The 20,740-nt window shown below is 34.6% G+C and overlaps 1 protein-coding gene across 3 annotated transcripts in view; it reads left to right on the top strand.

Moving 5' to 3' along the window:
• Positions 1–1,589: 1,589 nt before the first annotated feature.
• LOC149788407 (uncharacterized) overlaps positions 1,590–20,740 on the top strand; it is a 52,461-nt gene continuing 33,310 nt past the window's right edge. Inside the window, exons 1-4 of one of the 3 annotated variants that reach the window (XM_089974370.1) lie at positions 1,590–1,635; positions 9,930–10,055; positions 14,033–14,300; positions 18,801–18,997. In XM_089974370.1, coding sequence (XP_089830496.1) covers positions 9,969–10,055; positions 14,033–14,300; positions 18,801–18,997 — 552 coding nt within the window. In that variant the 5' untranslated portion in view covers positions 1,590–1,635; positions 9,930–9,968. Of the gene's footprint in view, positions 1,777–9,929; positions 10,056–14,032; positions 14,301–18,800; positions 18,998–20,740 lie in introns of all 3 variants that reach the window. The other 2 variants (XM_089974368.1, XM_089974369.1) reach the window with 2 other exon arrangements.

Genomic DNA, 20,740 nt, shown 5'->3' on the forward strand with positions numbered 1-20,740 from the left:
TGTGGCTGTACAGCTACCGTCGGCTGTAGGGTTCTTTTGGTGGCATGTAGATTATATTTCCTGAGCAAATCATATGTTTGGTGACTTGTAAATCCACCTGGAATAGCACAACTCTCTGTCCTGTGGCTATTTTGAATTAGGCGTTTGATATGGCTGTTACCAATTACTGTTATGTGTCTAAAGTGTACGCGGGTTTGTTCCGCACTGATTTTCATGCAGCAAATGGCATATTTTAATGAACAGGTGACAGCATGCCCACAATATCGTCCATCAGTATCAACACAGATTTGTGGGGTTGATTTATGGGATTAGTCTTCATCGTCCTACAATTAAATTAGAAGAATGAGACTTAGTCCCCTCCTTTTTCTCACAATGAACGAAAAGTTATTGTTAAGTCTTTATTGACTTATTCAAACATAATGTATGTAAATAATAATTAAGACATGATTTCAAATATTACTGGGAGATAAATCTTTGATTGATTGACAAAGTACAACTAGCATGAGCATTTTATTCATGATATCAGAAACGGAGAATACAAATTTAAATATATTTTAAATTAAAAATACCTTTTTTTAATAACGAACATGGACTGTATTGTCAAAACATTTTTAATTTCAATTTCTAATACTAAATTTGTTTCTGTCACAACTATAAAACATAGAAACTCTTCAAACAGTTATTTTAAAATAAAATACTTTCTTTCACCCTTAAATTGTAAGATATATAAAACAGCTGACTGAGAAAATACTAGCAAAAAAACCCAAAAAACAAACATATGAAAATAAAAGCGTTATCATCATTATCTTTATTATTATTATTATTATTATTATTATTCCCGTGTTAATATGGTTGGGGTAGGGCTGTCAGTCTAGGATACAACAGTATTTATCATACATGAGTATCACAGAGTCATTAACGGCGTTTGGGGGTGGTAAGTGGGGCTACCACCCCAGGCCCCGCTCTTGAGGGGGCCCCGCGCTTCAGGCCTAAGGTCGTCCTTATGAGTTTGTCAAGCTATATTCTCCGGTAAATTGGAAACGCTTATACAGGCCGCACGTAATGCACGCAAAGTTGCGAAGCCAACTTAGTCCACTTCGTAACGCAATTAACAGGTGACAGCACAGAAGCAGCTATTTTCTCAACGCCACGAGCAGGCAATTTAAAAAAAATGAATAATGAAAAAACTAAATTCGTGCGCCAAATCGCCAAAGTTGATCTAATCTAGACATAATCAGTGTTTGCAGTAGCATACCAATCGAGATACCGATCTCTGGGCCCTCGCGGTCATGGTCGGCCCTAGGCCCCGCGTACTCCTAATGCCGCCTCAGAGTATTTGATAACTCTTAACACACCTTTATCCAATTAACAAAGTTAAAAAGAGAACGTCTTTACTTTGGATTGATTTCTCACATAGGAGAACTGTTTTATGCAATATTTCATTCGAGTCCTCTTTCGTCTATTTTTGAAGTTCCAATTTCACTCGTGTGGTGCATTGCTTTTCGTTTTATGTACTGGTATATCTGAGCTATTAGCCTGGTTCCTGAACTGTTTGACGCTACTGTGCAGGTCTTTCACACTGGCCACAAAAAGGACCGAGTTGTTCCGATTGCAAAAAAGATGTCCTCGTAAAAGGTTAAATATTTTGACTTGAACAATATGGGGTGGGTTTTTTGCTTTAAAATCTAATGACATTTCTCAAATGTTTTTGAAGGTGATCACCATCTATTTCAGTTTTCTTACAGAAAGAGCGATGTCATCTTATAGTTAGAACATGTAAGTGTAACTTTCGGGTGAAATGTCAACCCGGATCAATATTATAAGTTTGAGATTTTAACAGTTCCTCACATTTGTTATTCAAATCAGAAACATATATCCTCTTTTCAGGTTGAAATTTTATATTATCATGCTTATAATGCCTCAGACAATATAGGTAGTTTTGTCAGATGCAAAGCTAGTGGAATGGATGCTAAGTCAGTTTTAAGTTTTAAAATTTAACATCTGGAAACCTTTTAAACTTGTCAAAATTAGTTGAGAAATCACATAAACTTTGAGGAGATATTCAGAATTTCCCCAGAGACACTCGTTTCTTACAATTAGAAAGGGAAACCATTGAAAACACGCACTCCTTATCTAATCTAAGAAAAATGGTTCAGTGGTTTTATTCCATCGCTGATAGTTTTCTTTTGTACAGACAAAAAAAAGAGATTAAATATCGTCATAAATTAACATTTAATGAAAGTTATGATATTTATTAATATTTTTAAATACAAAAAATATATATTTTATTTATCTTTTCTTTGTGCAGATGATTCAAAAGTTGCAAATATTGCATTTTCAGCCTGTTATATTAGACCAACAGGTAGTTTTCCACTGTTTTTGTTGTTGACAAAACTGGTGGCAGAGACTAATGTTTCTTGGCACTATTTGTAATGGTCTTTTCTGTCACATTGGCTGCTGGCTAGTAATTAATAAATTTATTTTTACTGACCTTTGTGATAAATATAATCCCTTTTTTTTTTACCCATGGCATTCAATCTTTCTGACCACTAACTGATTTAGCATTAATTCCTATCAGAACAGAACACCTGTGATCCATTGGCTATTGACCTGAATAGTTTAAATTGCTGTTGCATGTGTGGAAATGAGTGACCTGATAGTCTATTACAGGCAAAGGCTGAAACTCCAGCTCAAATAGTGCCAGTGATTGCTAATCGACATCAGTAATGTCAGAAAAAAAGGTGGAAACTACATCTTGGTCTGCCTGTTGCAGCAACAGCTACTACCACTTCAGCAAGAGAATAGATAATTGCATAAATTATGTGAGTGGTCTAAAGCAATCTCTGTTACGGACCACTGCCATCTCACCTCTGTCTGCGTGGGTTTGAGTCTTGGATTTGGCCATATGCGTATGTGAGAATGCCTGCCAGTAGCTTCTCATGGGTCGGTGGTTCTTTCCGGGGTTTTCCCGGGTTCTTCACCCACCATTAATACTGTCCGCCATGTACTGAAAAATGGCGTTAAACCCTACTTCAACTACATTCACTATGTATGCTATATGAATTTTTCATTTCAGATTAATTTTTGATGTGGAATAGCCTATAATATCCATACAATTTTTCTGTTGTTTGAAAAAGTGTCAGAACCCCTCTACAGTATAAGGACTAATACGGCAGAAATGTAGACATTTAAATTTTGAATGACTCATGAGCCCCCAGTCAGCAATGCCACCAGCCTAAATACAAACAACTCAGTGTAATATATATATATATATATATATATATCAGTTTAATCAATATTAATAGTAAATAAAACTATTCAAACAATTTCTGGATATAAATCTTCCAACAACACTCCAATCATAAATTAATACATTAATTGACCTATTAAAAATGCCATTTGTTATTCTATCATATGTTTGTTAATGTCCTAATGTGAGAGAGTCTCCTTTAAGTGAGTAGTCCCTTGTACTCATCCTTATTTGTTTCTTTCTTCTATTCTCCCTTCTTACCTCCAACACTCTTCCTGTGCTGCTCCTTGTACTATGCCTCCTCATGCTCCCTTCCTATGCTCCTCCTTTACACCTCCCTTCCACACCCCTTCTGTTCTAATTCTCGTACTTGCTCGTTCTCTCTTTTGAGAGTTTAGTTCTGCCTCTTACGTGCAGCCTGGGAGATTCTTTTAGAAAATATAAGGCATGTACATCCTGTTCTCCCTGCATACATCCTCATAATCAACCGCTCTCTCATGGACTTCTCATCAGACAAATGGCAAACACTTGACCAGGTTTTTCTTGCACACTAACATCTACTCATTCCATACATACCTTACTGTGCATAAAAAAGTATTACTTAACATGCACACACACCATCTAAATTTTATATTCCGACACAGCAATCTACCATTGTTATGGTAATCGTTCACATTGCCTGTGTCTTATGTCTAATAGAATGATACCTAGAAATATGTAAATACAAATCCACACAAATCCACTCTGTCCACTTCACATAATTCTTAGTCTGCATACTGATTAATGCAAATACACATCCCAATTCAGTTTTTTAATAGATTCAACTATTCACTATGGTGTAATATTCTCTATTATTTCATTGTCCCCCTTGTCTGTCTGAGACATTAGCTCCTCCTACTGGTATTTTTTAAAAATTCCTCTAATTATAATTAGCTGGTAGGCCTCGTTTGAAGGTTTGTGGCTCTTGGGTCCAAATCCTTGCACATGTAGCTGTAAGCGCAGATATCTAGCCTTCTTAGCAAGAGAAAAAGCTTAATTCCTTTGAAATGACTAGCCTACTCAACCATTTAATTACTAAATAAACATAGCCAGCCATCCGCTGTTGGCCTCACACCCTTAGCTGATTGTCCTAACATTATGCAACCATTAGCCAGCAAAAAGTTAAAATCATGGCTGTAAAGATGGAAATAGTCTGACAATATTTCCTTACAACAATTTCACCACCAATCAAAATCACAGAAATGTTTATTGACTACCTGGTACATATTATTGCGTAAAAAGTAAAAATGTACAGTCTGTAAAATTACTTTGATCAGATTTTAGAGTATAATTTCCATAATACAATTTGCAAACAAAAATGGTCTATTCAGAAGCTAATTGTCAGTACATTATGAATTTTATTCAAATGATTCAAAGAAAAGTAAAACTTATTGCTGATATTATTTTGAAAAAAATAATACTCTAATGTATAACATCGATAACCAGACCATTGGCAATGTGTGCCTTGTTTGAGTAGAAATATTTTTGGGACATTTATGGGTCATTTTTCACCTTTAAAGGCTGAATATGTCTGTTTTTAAGAAAACTTCAAAAAGTGTCTTGTTTCCTAAACTATAACATTTCTTTTATGAACTTAGACCATTTTCCTAGAATTGCGTTTCTGTCATTAATGTGTGCCTGTACAATTTTCTCAGATAAAACAAGATGCCTTGAAAAAACAATTTAAACATTTTATGACAGTATTTTGATCCCTGATACATATTGATTCTTACGTGAAAAAGTCGTTATTAGCAATTAAGCAATAAGAAAGATTAGACCTCCAATGTAACACTCAGACTCTTAAAAATGTATGTTCATTGTGAAACATGTTCAGATTTCAAGCTGTTGTACCTCTTTCTGTTAAATTTGTCATTGTTTTGAAGCAGATCATTAATACAAATCCTTTAATTATGAGTTTAGCCAAATGCTCATACATAATTACAAAGCATTTTAAAAAAAGGTTGTTTTGACTTCCTCTCCTATGCAGTATGCTGTGTATAGCCTATAACTGTGGCCATGCATACATCCACTGATAATGCACAGTGGACAAGGGAAAAACTTTGTTTTCAAGGGTGTTATGTGTTTACGCTCGAATAAACAGTAACACAAGAAAGAGTGAAAACAACAAGCTTTGAAAAATATAATAATTTATATCCCTGGAAAAATTCAGTAAAAATGATAAAATTCGAACTTACGGGTCATAAGAATCAAATCCAAAAATAATCCAAGAATAATCCACGAATAAAATTTTAGTAGTCTTAATAATAACATCTTCTAATGATTTCAAGTTCAAGTTCCGACAAAGAATCCAAGATGGAAGACGATGCTGTAATCTGTAGTGTTGAAGTCTATAGTTCCTTGTAGAAACAAGAAATATCACTCTGGTTTTGGAAATCTGAATAAATTTATATAAAAGCTGTCCTTGTTCAACAATTTCATATGAGCACACGTATTTTCCAGGGAAAAAGAATTAATCCTTTTGAATCCAAGTAATTTGAAATAACTCCAAATGACACAACACCTTCCAGTTTAAAGAAAAAGCCCAACTGAGAATATATCTCCAAAACAATGGTTATATCTTATTCTAAAATGCAGTTTCGAAAATCCCCAAGTTACAAAATCGAAAGGGGGGAGTCACGTGATCGTGTTTATATCACATACACTTAACATGACTCTGAAAAAAAACCAATCATTTAACTATAATAAAAAAATTGTTTACATCTTCATAACCTCGACAACAACCAATCATTTTAAAATAAAAATAGAACTTATTTACGTGGTTGCTACTAATTTTGAATCAAGGTCAGGATCTAGGTCAACACCTGGTGTTTACTAAAATGAACAGTCGAGGTCAAAGTATTTTCTGGAAAAAGTATTATCTCCAGTGAATAAATTTACATTACAATAACAAGTAATGAAAAATAAAATAAATAAAAAAACTGACAAACAAACAATTAAATTGAAATAAATATATATTAAATCAGTTATAATTAAATCAAATAAACATAACAAGGAGAAGCAGGATATCTCTCTAGACCCAATAATTTTGTTTTCAAATGCAAAAATATTTCTCTGATATTGTTGTCATGAAGGTAAAATGTTACTATGTCTCCTTTAGTAATTTATTCTGTTTGTATTTTAATTTTAGTAGACTGATTAATTGCAGATATTTGTGTCACATTACCAAAACTGTCCCACAAAATGAAAAGGCTGAGCCATATAGATTTATGAGGTTGTCTATGAAGCCTGCTATAGTCCAAAAATACTAACTCGGACATGTGTATAAATTATGCTTCAGTTGTGAACAAGATGAACAGTTCAGGTGTGTATGCAGTTCTTTTTTAAAAGAAACCAATATGATAATAAAAATTACAGTTGAAACTGATAGAATCTTATTCCTAAATACCTGGATTATAATATAGGTTATAACTGATGAAAAGTTACATCAGTAACAGTTATCACCTGTCTGTCTTGAAATTGGCTGAATGCATAATGAACAGGGAAAAGCCTAATCAACCACTGCCTGTGACTAAGTGAAAATCTGAAAGTCTGTAAATCCAGCTACCTAAAATTATTATGATTGAAATGTAAGAGATAACAAGTTAAAATATATATTTATTTATTCCATTTGTCAAAATTAGCTACAGATAAAAAGCATTGATATGAGCACATCATTTCAAGAAAAGAGATTGACATTGATTGCAGGATGGAAGTGACTTACTTTGATAGTGTATTCTTTAAAGAACCAATGGATGAATGAAACTTCATATATTTGTATAATAGAGGCATGCATTACATAAATTTATGCTAAGCATTTGTGCTGATTTAAGTACTGTATCGAGATCGCAAATAGGAAAATTGCAGAACATTATTTTTTATTAAAACCGGATATGAACTAAAATGTATCCCCACACCCTCCAAATGTACCTTTTTGACTTGAGCCTTGACTTGTACAGGGCATCAGGCAAGTAGATTTCTGCAGAACTGCAAACCACAAGGAACGATTTAATGATAAAAGTGTAATGATAAAATACAGGACTTGCACATTATCAACAGGACACATTAATCATCTGACTCATTCCTCTTACAGATATATTACTGGTGTAATTGATTGACCTACAGTTATTTATTTCCTATATTTGATTTACCATATCTCATTCAATTTTTTTATCTTAACCAGTTCATATTGAAAATATTAAACTTCAGTTGTTAACTTGACTGATATTAGTAATTACTAATAAGTATTAAACTGATATTAGTAATTACTGATAAGTATTAAACTGATATTAGTAATTACTGATAAGTATTAAACTGATATTAGTGATTACTGATAAGTATTAAACTGATATTAGTAATTACTGATAAGTATTAAACTGATATTAGTGATTACTTGTAAGTATTAAACTGATATTAGAAATTACTGATAAGTATTAAAAAGTTAAAATGAAATTCCTTGAAAGGAATTTTTTACCACTTTTTATTCGGAAAATCATTGTTAATTTAAAACTTACTATTGATACAAGACTTTATTTCTGTAGTGAAAAAAAAGTGAAAATAATATTTCAATTTGTTTGAATGGAAAGTTAATACTATTGTAAACCCCAATAAGATCAAAATTAAATGAAGGATAATATATATCAGACAACAAATGTCACCTTTGTTTTGCTTTTGTGCAGGAAAAAGTTTAGGCTTTCTCTCCCCTTATACCTTGTTGCATCAGAATGAGATTCTGAAACATTTATCAATCAATTTTATCTGTTTCAAGTTCCACTGAAAAATTGGTCAAAATTGTTTTTAGAAAACCCAATAGGCCATTGCCTGAGGGGTGATGCCCTTCTAAAAACTCATAAAATTACTGCAATAAATCAGTACAGAAAATTAACTATAACTTCTTCTGTGCTTCTAATTTTGTAACAGAATATAGGCAGTAGTTAACTTGAGAAGGAAATTCAATGTGATGCTAAGCGATGGAGTGACTAACATGAATCATATCAAACTGCCACTAGACTAGATATTTAAAAACAGATCCAATCCCATTCTATCACTTTAAGAAATACCAAAATGAAAATAAGGAATTTGCGCTAATGTTTAGAATTTAATGGCTCGATAACAAAAGAGTTATTTCCAGTCTCTTTGAACTTGAGAACATGTGACATGGTACTGCTTTTGTCTCTGTTACTTTTTTAAATTCATTGATCACAGTAAAGTATCCTGCCATTTTCATGATTTAGATATTTTGTTATTTGAAAATGAGTTTGATTTTACTTTGCTGATAAAGCCCAGAGCACTGCAAGGATCAAGAATCCCATATTCATAAAAACATTCTTTTGACTGCAAAGCAGTTTTGTTGCAGCTACTAAGAGACTCATACTTATGGTACTAACCAAGGATTGGTTAGGCACTACAAAAGGGTCTTCCAAATGTTCAATGGACTTCTCAATTCATACTGTCTTCAACTGCAGTAGGATTTGTTTCAAACTTTTAAAAGACTTCAAAGGCTCAAAATTGCAAAAGAACTGAAAAAGTCTGTAAGTGGTATCGTCGTATAGGGACTGATTTTATTGATAGTCCCATTTCTGTCTCAACTGAAAAGGGACATGCTTGGAATGTTTAATTGCCATGATAAGGGGAGTGATATGGGACATTTTGTGTCTCATTTTGGGTAAGGAGTACTACCATAATATATCAATTTATATCATTTATAATATATCACTGTGGCAGCCTAAGCGGTTAGAGCATCTGCCTTGGATGCAGGAGGTCACAGGTTTGAACCCTGGCAAAGTCATACCAAAGACACAAGAATGGTATTTGTAGCTGCCTTGCTTGCAGCTCAGCTTTAAAAAGGTTAATGTTAGGACTGGTCAGCCTTGTGTCATGATAATATGACTAGGTGGGATATAAGGCCACATGCCTGCGGCATGATGTCTCAGCACTAGACATCACTATCAAATGCCACACTGCAGACATCGTAGCGATAGGACTGAGAAATTGTTAAAGCTACATTAAAAAGTCAAATCACACACACACACACACACACCAATTATAATACCATTTACTTTAAGAGTTAGATAATTCTTTGTTTTCTGGAGTAAAGTTAGCCATGAGTATAGCATACTGCAGACAAACCAATCTCCTTCTTTCATGAAAGAGTTCCTTATTGAAGGCTCCTTGTAATTTTCAGATGGATCCTTGTAATTTTCATATTTAACATTTTCTATTTTATTACCATTCACTAAAATTTACACATCAGTCAGATCAGTTAATGAAGGCAATTTCTGTATAGTTCCTAAGAGCTTAACTTTTTATTTGGTTTTGGTGATGTGTCATTTTCATTGCACCAACTTTTCATTCTTTCTTTTAAATCTTTTTTTATGGCTGAAGTGACTTGTTTTTATACATGATGATATTTCGTTCAAGTTGGACAACATGCATTTCAAGTTTCAAAATCTCTGTGAGAACCCTGAATAATATCACCGAGTCTCTTTATATAATGTCCAAAAATATAAAATATTGTTAACTTGTTGCAGTGTTAAAAATCTATGGATACCTTTCCTTAATGGTTCATTTATGAATTTTAATTAGTATTGAATATTACCGGAATATTATTTCTGCTTTATCTTTCTTTATTCATATATTTCAGGTCCAGCTGAAGATGTAGTGTCTGTACATATGGTCAATCATGGCATCATTGCTACCCAACAGGCCTGTGCCTATATTGCTACGCAAAGAAGACCTGGCACGCCCTGCTCAAGCTCTGCCAGTCAAGGTTGTTGACAAATATAAAATCAGAGATAGATAGCAGATCATTTTCTTGACTCTCAGAGATTTTCAGTTTCATCATTTCATTATTTGATGTTTGCCTCATAAGGAACATTTCATTAAAACTTATTTCAGTGATAATGAATTTGTTCTATTGTATATACTTGCATATAAATAGAGTCAAACTGCAGCAGCAAAGATCCAGATCTGCCATAGCATAATGCACCTGCAGATCAGGGTCTGTGTTGTTTGTTTTACTGATTACTCCTAACAGCTGCACGGACACGGATATGCCATGCATTATGCAACAGCAGATCTGGGTCTGTCTCTGCAGTTTGCAGTTGGTCTTATTATAAGTGAGTATATATGGTAGTTTGAACTGATATTTTTTATTTAATAATTGATAGTTGTTATTTAGCTATTTAGTACTTTAGTAAATATGGCCAGACTTGACAGTTAACCAGTCTTCTTTACGTTCAGACTAGCTGAACAACCCTGATACTATTATGTAATAAATCAAACAGAATGCAGCTTGAGAGTACAGTAAAAACTGTTATGAGCGACCTCTGCTATGAGCAACCTCCTGTCATTTCCAACTACTATTGTAATGCTTGGATGAATGTTATTGTATAAATGCTCTGTTATGAGTGACCACCTGCTGAACATGGCCAGCAACCACAATGTCTTTGCAAAATATTCATTTCGACCCTGATTTGAATTGCAAAATTGGGTTAACCTCCAACAACCTTTATTTACTCTAATGACCACTCATACATAGAAAATAAAAAGAGGCTGGCTACCAGTATCTGAAATTTTGTAGGTAACCTTGTAATGTTTTATATTTTATTGTAAATCAGATTAAAGTACCTGTTGAATACATGTAGCCTGGTTCCCGGTCTTGTCGTAACTACAAGTAGGATCCAGAATCCAGTTCTGTGAATGACTGTATTGCAAGAACAGAGAGAGACACAAATGACTTTATGTAATCATTTGTAATAACGATCGCTTGAATAGTAAAGATTGTTCTGATCAAAAACATGCATGAAAAGAACAAAGAAAAAAGGAATCTGGCTACGGTTTCTGTATAGTGTCAGATGGTATTGTCCGTAAACCAAGTTAATGTAAATGTCGCAAATTGTCTTTGTAGTGCCAAAATTAAGGAGGTGGTTACATGTATTGCTTTTCCTTAAGAGTTAATTTGTATTGCCTGGAGGTGAATAAGATCTTTGTCTATTAAATCAGCAAGTGAGAATCATTTGCGGGATTTGGTTGATAGTGTGTTAAAGGCTTGTGATGTATTTTTGGGGGGGAGGGCGTTTTTTGTTTTGTTTTTGTTTGACGTTATAGGGATTATGTCCCAGTCACCAAGCTGTTGTCTAATCACACTCAAAGTTAACATAAAGTCCTTCAGACTTTATTTACATTGTCAGTGATTAGGTTGATTTTACACATCAATAAATGCCCATCTACAGTTATTTAATCCTATAATGAATTTTTATCACGTGAAATGCTTAAAATCAGAGTTCTCAGAAAACTAAAGAGTCATTTTGACTATAACCACATAAGTTCAAGAGTCAAATTGAAAATCACAAGAATCAAAACTGAAATCTTAATAATCATCCATGTTTGACAGTCTGCATAGCTGGGATTGTTCATGGAGCAGACTGATGTTTAAAGTTTGTTGTTGAATATAAACAAACACGTGTACAGTATTCTGTTAGACACATGGAATCAGACAGTGAGAGAGACAAAGCCATTGTTGATTTGTGCCTGTTTTCTCTTTCAAATTATGTATAATTGTGTATATTTGGTGTATTAAACAGAAAAAAGATTATTTCTTGGTTTATTACATATTTAAATTCTCAACATATTCTATTTTTAATGCAAATTTTTTTCATTGCAAAAATATACCCATACAAGTATGAAAATTATATATGAATGTGATATGAAATTTCATTATCATAACCAATTCAGTCTGATCCATCTGCACATAACATCATGGACAAGGCATATCCAGCTACATCAAGGATGAACACTTGGTGACTTTGTATACTCGGAAGTCATCTGTCAGGAGCCACGCCACAATTGTGTTATATCCGAATTACAATAAATGAAAGTGTCTGAATCTGTGTCTGATTATTTGAACATTTAGAGAAAGAAATTATGAAGGATGCAAACCAGTTTTAAAGTTCCAGGAGCAGTACATTCATAGAGTGTGGTTCTGTATATTCACAATTCCAATAACATTCTGGAAGACAGTCATACACTTATCTAATTTTTTTAAAATTTTCAATAAACATTTTTATCATAAGAGAAATATGATTTCACCCATTTCAGTGATTTTAGCTTAAGCAACCAAATCTCTTCCAAATGAAGATTATGATAAATATAAAGAAAATGGTAGGAATGCTAATGAATATTTTTAATGTATTTTCCCTACAAACATGAGTAATCTATGTGCTATTGATATTACTCCACAATATTTTTTTATTTTCTGGAGCATGTGTCTTGTGGTGTCCCATGAAGAAATAGACATCTGTGACGTGCATAAAAATGGGTGATGTGCACGATGTTTACAACATGGGTTTGTTTGGTTCAAAGCTCATTAAGAAAAGTATAACAGAATATATCCTTGTCGTTTGTTATCCAAACATTGCTAAAATAATTAATGTTTCTTTAGTAATTAGAGGTATCTCTATGAAAGAATTATATTTCTGAAAAGGTGAGTGTAAATGCTTCAGAGCAGCAAAACAGAGTCATCCAGGATATTGTATTGTTTGTTGTCAAAGTAATAACTACCCCATCTTTCACAATTGTATTGCCTACTACAATTTAATAGACATGGCAAAATATTTATTGACTTCATGCTTTGCAACATTTTTTGAAAATTGGCAAAAAAATATTGAGGTTGCCAATTTTTTGGGCATAAACATATTTTAAAGTTAGCATGGCCATAGCTATACATTTTCTGCACTGAGTTTTGGGAGGAATACATAAGTGCTCATGGTTGTTAAATGCAGTTGTCATTGTTTTGAGTTAATAAATAATAAATATTTAATTAGAAACTGAACTAGTTTTTATTAGGTTTTTGCAGAATCAGTGAAATTTAGGCATGATCAATAACGTTTTTGGTCATCCTGTGGGTGGGTGAAAATGATTGAGATCTTATTTTGATATCTGTGTACTAGTTCAGCTATATACTTTTTCTTCTAACCATCCACATCCTAGATGAACCTGAATGTATTTTTCCTTTCCTTTTATTTCAATGCCTTTTTATCTCATCCTCTTCAGATTTGAAATAATATGCTCTTATTTTTATATAGATAAATAAATGCCTAGTGAAGTGGACTTTAAATGCACACCATGATCAGTTTCTTGCTTTAGATGCGTGTTGACATGGACACCATGACCAGCTTCATGCTTTACATGTGTGCGGACTTCACATGCATGCCATGATCAGGATCTAGCTTTACATGCATGTGGGTCTAACATCACATTGCTGATAGTATGCATAATAATTTTTGTAATTAAGACCATAGCTCTTTGTAGTAGGCATAGTTAAAATAAAATCATCTGTTTTGTCTTTTTTATGTTTTTTTGTTTGTTTAGATTTTTCCATTGATCAGTATCATTTAGTGTCAGTTATTTATTATCTGATGAATGTATAAAGTTAGGTTTAAAACATCTTCAATTGGAATCCATCATCTTATCTTTTGGAATCCATCATCTTATCTTTTGGAATCCATCATCTTATCTTTTTATAATGATTACAATATTTTTTCAATGATAAAACCAAAGAGACAGCCTGAGAATTTTTTTCAAACATATTGGGTGGTCATATTATCAGACAAATACGTCCATTACACATATTTGGCCAAAATTTGGGGAAAAATGGGATGCTGATTGTAATTGAGCATGTGGTTTTCATCAAATAAGTATGGTAATATATTATGTTAAAATTCTGTTATCTTATAATTCTAACAGGTTATCAAGACTCTAGGCCTAAAACTACATCCGGAGCATCCCAACAGTGGTAATTGGGAAGCAGTGGCTGAGGAGCTAGGCTTCATCTCAGATGATATTCGGGACTTCCGGAACATGGCCAGTGTACAGAGGGACCAGTCGCCTGGAGAATTGATGCTAAGAAACTGGAGGGAAAAGGGCCCAGACAGGTCCCTTTTTGTACTACTAGAGGCCTTAAAAAGATCAGACCGACTAGATTGTGTCACTTACTTGCAGAATGAAATTTATGGTAATGATTGGTACAATGTTTGAGAGACTTTACTCTACTGTTTCTAAGTACTAGTAGGTAAATTTATATTTTATAATGTTTGAAGGACTGTATTGTACCTTTTTTTACTTACTAGTACAGTGTGACCGCACAATAACATGGTAGTTGGGATCTGTAGAACCCAATCGTGTTATGACTAAACCGTGTTATAACCAACCAAGTCAGTTAGCTGAAGAAAATGATCCATTTAACTAAAATATGATGGGTGGGGTGGTGTGGAGGTTGGGGTAATTTAGGCAGGTGCAAAAAAATGTGCTTTTGATTAAATGAAGACAAACTAGTCTGAAAACACTTGTATATTGACAACTTACATTTGTGTAGTACAATCCATTACCCATTAAGTACCATCCTTGTATATAATAAATCCATGAATTCAGTATAGATTACATGTTATAAGTTTCATGTATGACTCACATGCGGGTAGAAAACACAAATAACACATACATATATATTTAAAAAATGGTAGTCTTCATTTTGATCTATTTCTGATTGTCACTTAACAATTCACTACAATTGAAGCACATGGCTATACCTGTTTACATTGTACATGTTCATGTACTTACATTGGCCTAGATTTTGGACAGTTGGAGACAGCATCATCTTGCCAAGTTTACCCAGCAGAAGAGGCTATTTGGTATTGTAATATAAAATTTTAATAAGTTAAAAAGTTTAACAATTAATTTTGCAAGATACCCCATCTTCAGTTAACTTGACAGATATATTTCAATGTTTTTAAAATAATGGAAATTTAATTTGGTAGTGATTCTAAGCATAATTTGTTTCCTGCAAAACTGAAACTTTCATGGCAGAATAAATGTGTTGCAGTTACTTTGGAAATGCAACAATCTACCAAATTCCATTACTTTTATTTACATTTAGTGCTGACTCCCTTTGATAAAAGGTTATTTGTTTTTGTTGAAGAGTTTAGTCAGCTTTCTTCGATGAAGGGTGCATGTGTTATTGAATTTACTGGTAAAGGACAGTTTTGAAGGACCAAACAGATGTCTGCTTCTTACTTCATTGACAACATGAAATAATTGTAGAGCATTGAGACTGATTTTTTTTTCTTCATTTGCTTTGTATTGATATAGAATGATCGGTGGTTTGAAGGTGATCAGTTTTCATTAAAGCTTCAGCAAAACTATTTTTTCTGGGTGAATTTTAAAAATGAAAGGAATTAGCCATCGTTTGGTTGATTGTAGCAGTTACTTTTCCTGTCTTCAAAAGTTGGTCAGTTGTAGCTCATCCCAGTAGCATAGATAGATGAACAAGTAGATCTCCGGTGTGTGTATGTGTTACATTTCTGGTGGCTGCCTTCGATGCATGTGTCAAAAGTTTTGTTACAAATCCAGCAGCCCATAAATATTATGCAGTTCTGTTCTGTCTTGACACGGATTATTACAGAAACTGTGACTGCTCTGAAGGATTTAATTCTGTGAGTGAAAAGAAGAGTAATTTTACTTACTACTCACATACAGAGGTCAGACAAAATTATTAATTTTAGCGAGCAGCCTATAATCTGACACTTTTCATCTGAAAGATCCCATATGAGATAGTGCCTCGTTCAGTTGATCTCCACTACCAGAAATGTTATTTAAAACAATGCAGAGATCTCACAGTATTCAAGCCAGATGTCAGAATAGGCAGATTATGATACAACAATGTAATATTAACCTAGTTAGTCAATATTAAACACTGGATCTGTTTCTCTAAAAATATATGAATTCCAGTGAATTTTTTATATCAAGTGTGCTGCTTCCTTTCATGGAGCCTCTGAATCCAAACTCAATCTCAATCCAAACCCAAGTTGTATATACAAGTTTTAACGGCCAACAATGTTGGAGGGGGGAGATCGCCAGATGGTATAATTTGTCTCCAGTAAGGAAAATAAATCACAATTTGCAATATTGGCAAAGCCCAGTATGATCCATGAATAAACTTTTTACACATTATTTTTCATATTCCTAGAAGAAAAATCATTTTTTTGTGAACGAGATAAATTCATATATAAGAAATTGCAGGAGCCATACGACAATCATCTTGTATTAGAATTCATGTACAGTCTCTTCCCCAAAAATGATAATAAACTTTTTACACATTACTTTTTGTACTTTTAAGAAAGATAATTGTTTTGTGTTGTGTAAAAAGTACATGTGAATGAAATTTCAGGAGCCATGCCATAATTGTATTATATCCGATTTTTTTTTATAACAGTGTGTTATAGCAGGGTCACACTGTATCTAGTGGTATTTGGTAGTTTGAGGGATGTTTACTGTATCTATTCTATTACTAGTATGTTTGTGTTATTTGGTAAGAATGTTTGAGGCACTTTTACTGTTACCTTTTCAAAGTACTAGTATGTAGTGTTATTTGCACTAATGTTGGGTTTATTCCCAAGTACACAATCAATGTTGCCTGTAAACTCGATGAACAAATTACATTATGGTGCCATAAAAGACCAATTGACCGTACACTCCATTCACCATGACATTTATCCACTTTCTGTGTAGAATGATTTTTTGACGTGTGTATTTTTAGTTATGCAGAAATATTTTCATATTTCTCCTTCAAATATAGATCAATTGAATCCACCTCCTTATACCACTGCATAGTTACCAGCAGTGTCCCCAATTTTAATCAGCCCTAGTTGGTGCAAGTCTCACTGCATGTCTGAGCATGGTCTTTCTGCCTTCAAGTCAGGACGCATTGGGTTAGTACTGGATCCATTGGATCTAATGCACCATCACCATCCAAAATGCTGTCACTGACTGTCCAGCTGTTCGAACATGGGGACCTTTTCAGTGAATCAGCCCAACCAACTATACTTTACGAGAATCTTAGTGACAGGTCCATCCATCTAACCATACTGTCGGCAGCATGCCCTTTCTATGACGGAGATTTCAGTAAGAAAAATGTCTGTCCAGCCAGGCCTTTGGAACGGCAGGTACTATTGATAGCCAGACTGTCTTCTACACTGCCAGCTTCCAGGCCAACCATTCATCAAGCAAACCAGCCCGCAGTGCTGGAATTCTGTATGTTAACCATTTTACAACAAGGGAGAGCTAGTAACATTTTCATAGGGATGGAATTGAGTCTTCATACCACCTGGTATGCTTTTCCAGAACTGCTTGTTGACCTAGTTGTGCCTCAACACAGAGTGAGTGATACAGAACTCCTTCCAATCCACCATCCTTCACCTCTTATTCAGATCCAGCCATGTAACAGACTGGTGTTTAGCTTTATATCCACCATCAAGAATATTTAAAGGGTGTTGGCTACTTTAGAATGCCCTCCATCCCCTACCGTTACTCAAAAGAATCAGTCGATCTCATCAAAGAGGAAGATGCTGATTCTTCATTGTTGGATATGGTCTCATTGGCACTTTTCAGGCTCGATGAAGATGCCTGGGAATAGCCATGCATTACAGGTGACAGCCAGGATTGCTAGTGTCATTGACCAGAACTGTTCATCATCGCTTCCTTTCTGGATGATCCTGTTCAGGTCACCATTGCTTTGGAGGAAGAATAGGGGAAGTTTGGAGGTAGGCAGCTCAGGAATTGCCCCTCCACCTTGCTGCTCAACCCTTACAGGGATATGGAACCACTCAGCCCTCCCCACCCCCGTGATTGTGAAGGGATGTTAAGTGGTCTCAGGTCGGGATCTTCTCAGCCACATGTGCAGCAATATCAGTCCCTAGGAAGCAATCATACAGAAACCAAATTTTGAGCTCACTGGATCTCCCTATTCCCCCAGAATGGGGGGTCCAGTTTATTTAGAGAGGCTTTGGGTTTCGTTCATCAACATTTCTCTCTTTTCTCCTCCTGTCTCCTCTTCATGGATGCACTGTCAGATCAAGAGAAGGATGCTTTACTACAACAGAAGATACGGAGACTCATAAAAAAAGGCACTGCAGCTTGCACAAAGACCACAATCCTGAGGATTTTATTCCAGGCTATTTTTTGTTGGGATAAATAAACATCCTTGTTAGTATCTTGCTCAGTTAAAAACTAGCGATCCTGACAATGCCAAGGGAAGGTAATGGGCAAAAGTTATTGCCCTTTATTAAAATAGAGAAAGACGATTTACATCTTTTAGTAGGGCTGAATTCATGAGGTAGCAGGCTAATATTCATAACATTATGTGATTCGGTAAGTATTCTCAGAGAAACATAATTTACTTTTTTTAGGAAGAAGATTACTGTTGCAGTGTTTGTAATTTCATTAAGCCTCTGTTCATTTGCAGTATATTTATATTTAACTTATTCAGGCAATACAATACTGATTAACTAATCATTTATACAAAAAACAAAAATTATAGACAACATATGTAGTTTGTTGGCAAATGTCGAGTTTGAAAATGACAAGACTTTTCTGTCTGGAGGAAAGTTTTAGAAAAATCCTCTTATATCTGTACTTCAAAATGCATGAGACAAAACCAGTAATATATGATCTTTTATTGCAGACAAGATCCTTTGTATGGATCTCTATGTGTGTATCATGGACAAAGACAGAAGAGTTATCTTTCAAGAGCCAGTGAGGACAAGATCTGAAGCCACCTTGCAGGAAAGCTTGGAGAATTTGCTCAGTGGGCACATTACTGAATATGACTTTGTAGAGACAGGAATCACATGGCAGAGGTCGAGGGCATATGATTTCAAGGTTTGGTAGCAACTATATGATTTATTTTATCGTGACTGTTTGTATTTGTCACTTTATGTAGTAACTACTTTACCAGACTAACTATCCTTTATATGATTTAAGATCAGCTTTAATAAGTAGTCCTGAAGGGCATACTTGTTACTTCTCCATCCAGTACATTACCTGATTACATCAGTCCTGAAGGGCATACTTGTTACTTCTCCATCCAGTACATTACCTGATTACATCAGTCCTGAAGGGCATACTTGTTACTTCTCCATCCAGTACATTACCTGATTACATCAGTTCTGAAGGGCTTACTTGTTACTTCTCCATCCAGTACATTACCTGATTACATCAGTCCTGAAGGGCATACTTGTTACTTCTCCATCCAGTACATTACCTGATTACATCAGTCCTGAAGGGCATACTTGTTACTTCTCCATCCAGTACATTACCTGATTACATCAGTCCTGAAGGGCATACTTGTTACTTCTCCATCCAGTACATTACCTGATTACATCAGTTCTGAAGGGCTTACTTGTTACTTCTCCATCCAGTACATTACCTGATTACATCAGTCCTGAAGGGCATACTTGTTACTTCTCCATCCAGTACATTACCTGATTACATCAGTCCTGAAGGGCATACTTGTTACTTCTCCATCCAGTACATTACCTGATTACATCAGTCCTGAAGGGCATACTTGTTACTTCTCCATCCAGTACATTACCTGATTACATCAGTTCTGAAGGGCTTACTTGTTACTTCTCCATCCAGTACATTACCTGATTACATCAGTCCTGAAGGGCTTACTTGTTACTTCTCCATCCAGTACATTACCTGATTACATCAGTCCTGAAGGGCATACTTGTTATTTCTCCATCCAGTACATTACCTGATTACATCAGTCCTGAAGGGCATACTTGTTACTTCTCCATCCAGTACATTACCTGATTACATCAGTTCTGAAGGGCTTACTTGTTACTTCTCCATCCAGTACATTACCTGATTACATCAGTCCTGAAGGGCTTACTTGTTACTTCTCCATCCAGTACATTACCTGATTACATCAGTCCTGAAGGGCATACTTGTTATTTCTCCATCCAGTACATTACCTGATTACATCAGTCCTGAAGGGCATACTTGTTACTTCTCCATCCAGTACATTACCTGATTACATCAACATTGTATACCTCTCTTTGATACCTTCCAATCCAGCCCTCCCTGAAAGATGAAAAAAAGGTCTTTCTAGCTATATATCAGATACCTTGAAGCAGTTCTTGAAGGTTATCTCCCTAATTTGCCCACTTGTAGCTACTGTTACATCCATATTTAACCAGTTATCACTTTAGCTTTATGCTGTAAACATGAACATCTAGGAATTGAATTTATTTTGTATTCAGATTCAACCATCTTTCAGTATTATAATAAGTCAATGTTTATTTTGTATGGTGCAATCAGTATTTTTTATGAATTCCTGTAAATGTATTCATATACGTGCAGGAGGTGTAAACAATTTAATGTCATGGAGGATGGACACATGACATGTTTGCATGTATAATTGCTCATTGTCATGTGTGCAGTATGGTTGGCAATACTTAGGGGTGATAACAGAATTTTTTTAAATGGGGGAGGTGTACAAAATGTAGTGGTCAGCTATTAAGTTTTCTGGTTATAGACCAAAACATGTTTATAGATGAAATCGGGGGGGGGGGGGGTCAAATGCACACCTTTTCCCAATGTGTGGGTGCCTATTTAATA

The sequence above is a fragment of the Sinohyriopsis cumingii genome, chromosome 11 (assembly GCF_028554795.1).
Source record: "Sinohyriopsis cumingii isolate HCF-2022 chromosome 11, ASM2855479v2, whole genome shotgun sequence".
Classification (NCBI taxonomy): domain Eukaryota; kingdom Metazoa; phylum Mollusca; class Bivalvia; order Unionida; family Unionidae; genus Sinohyriopsis; species Sinohyriopsis cumingii.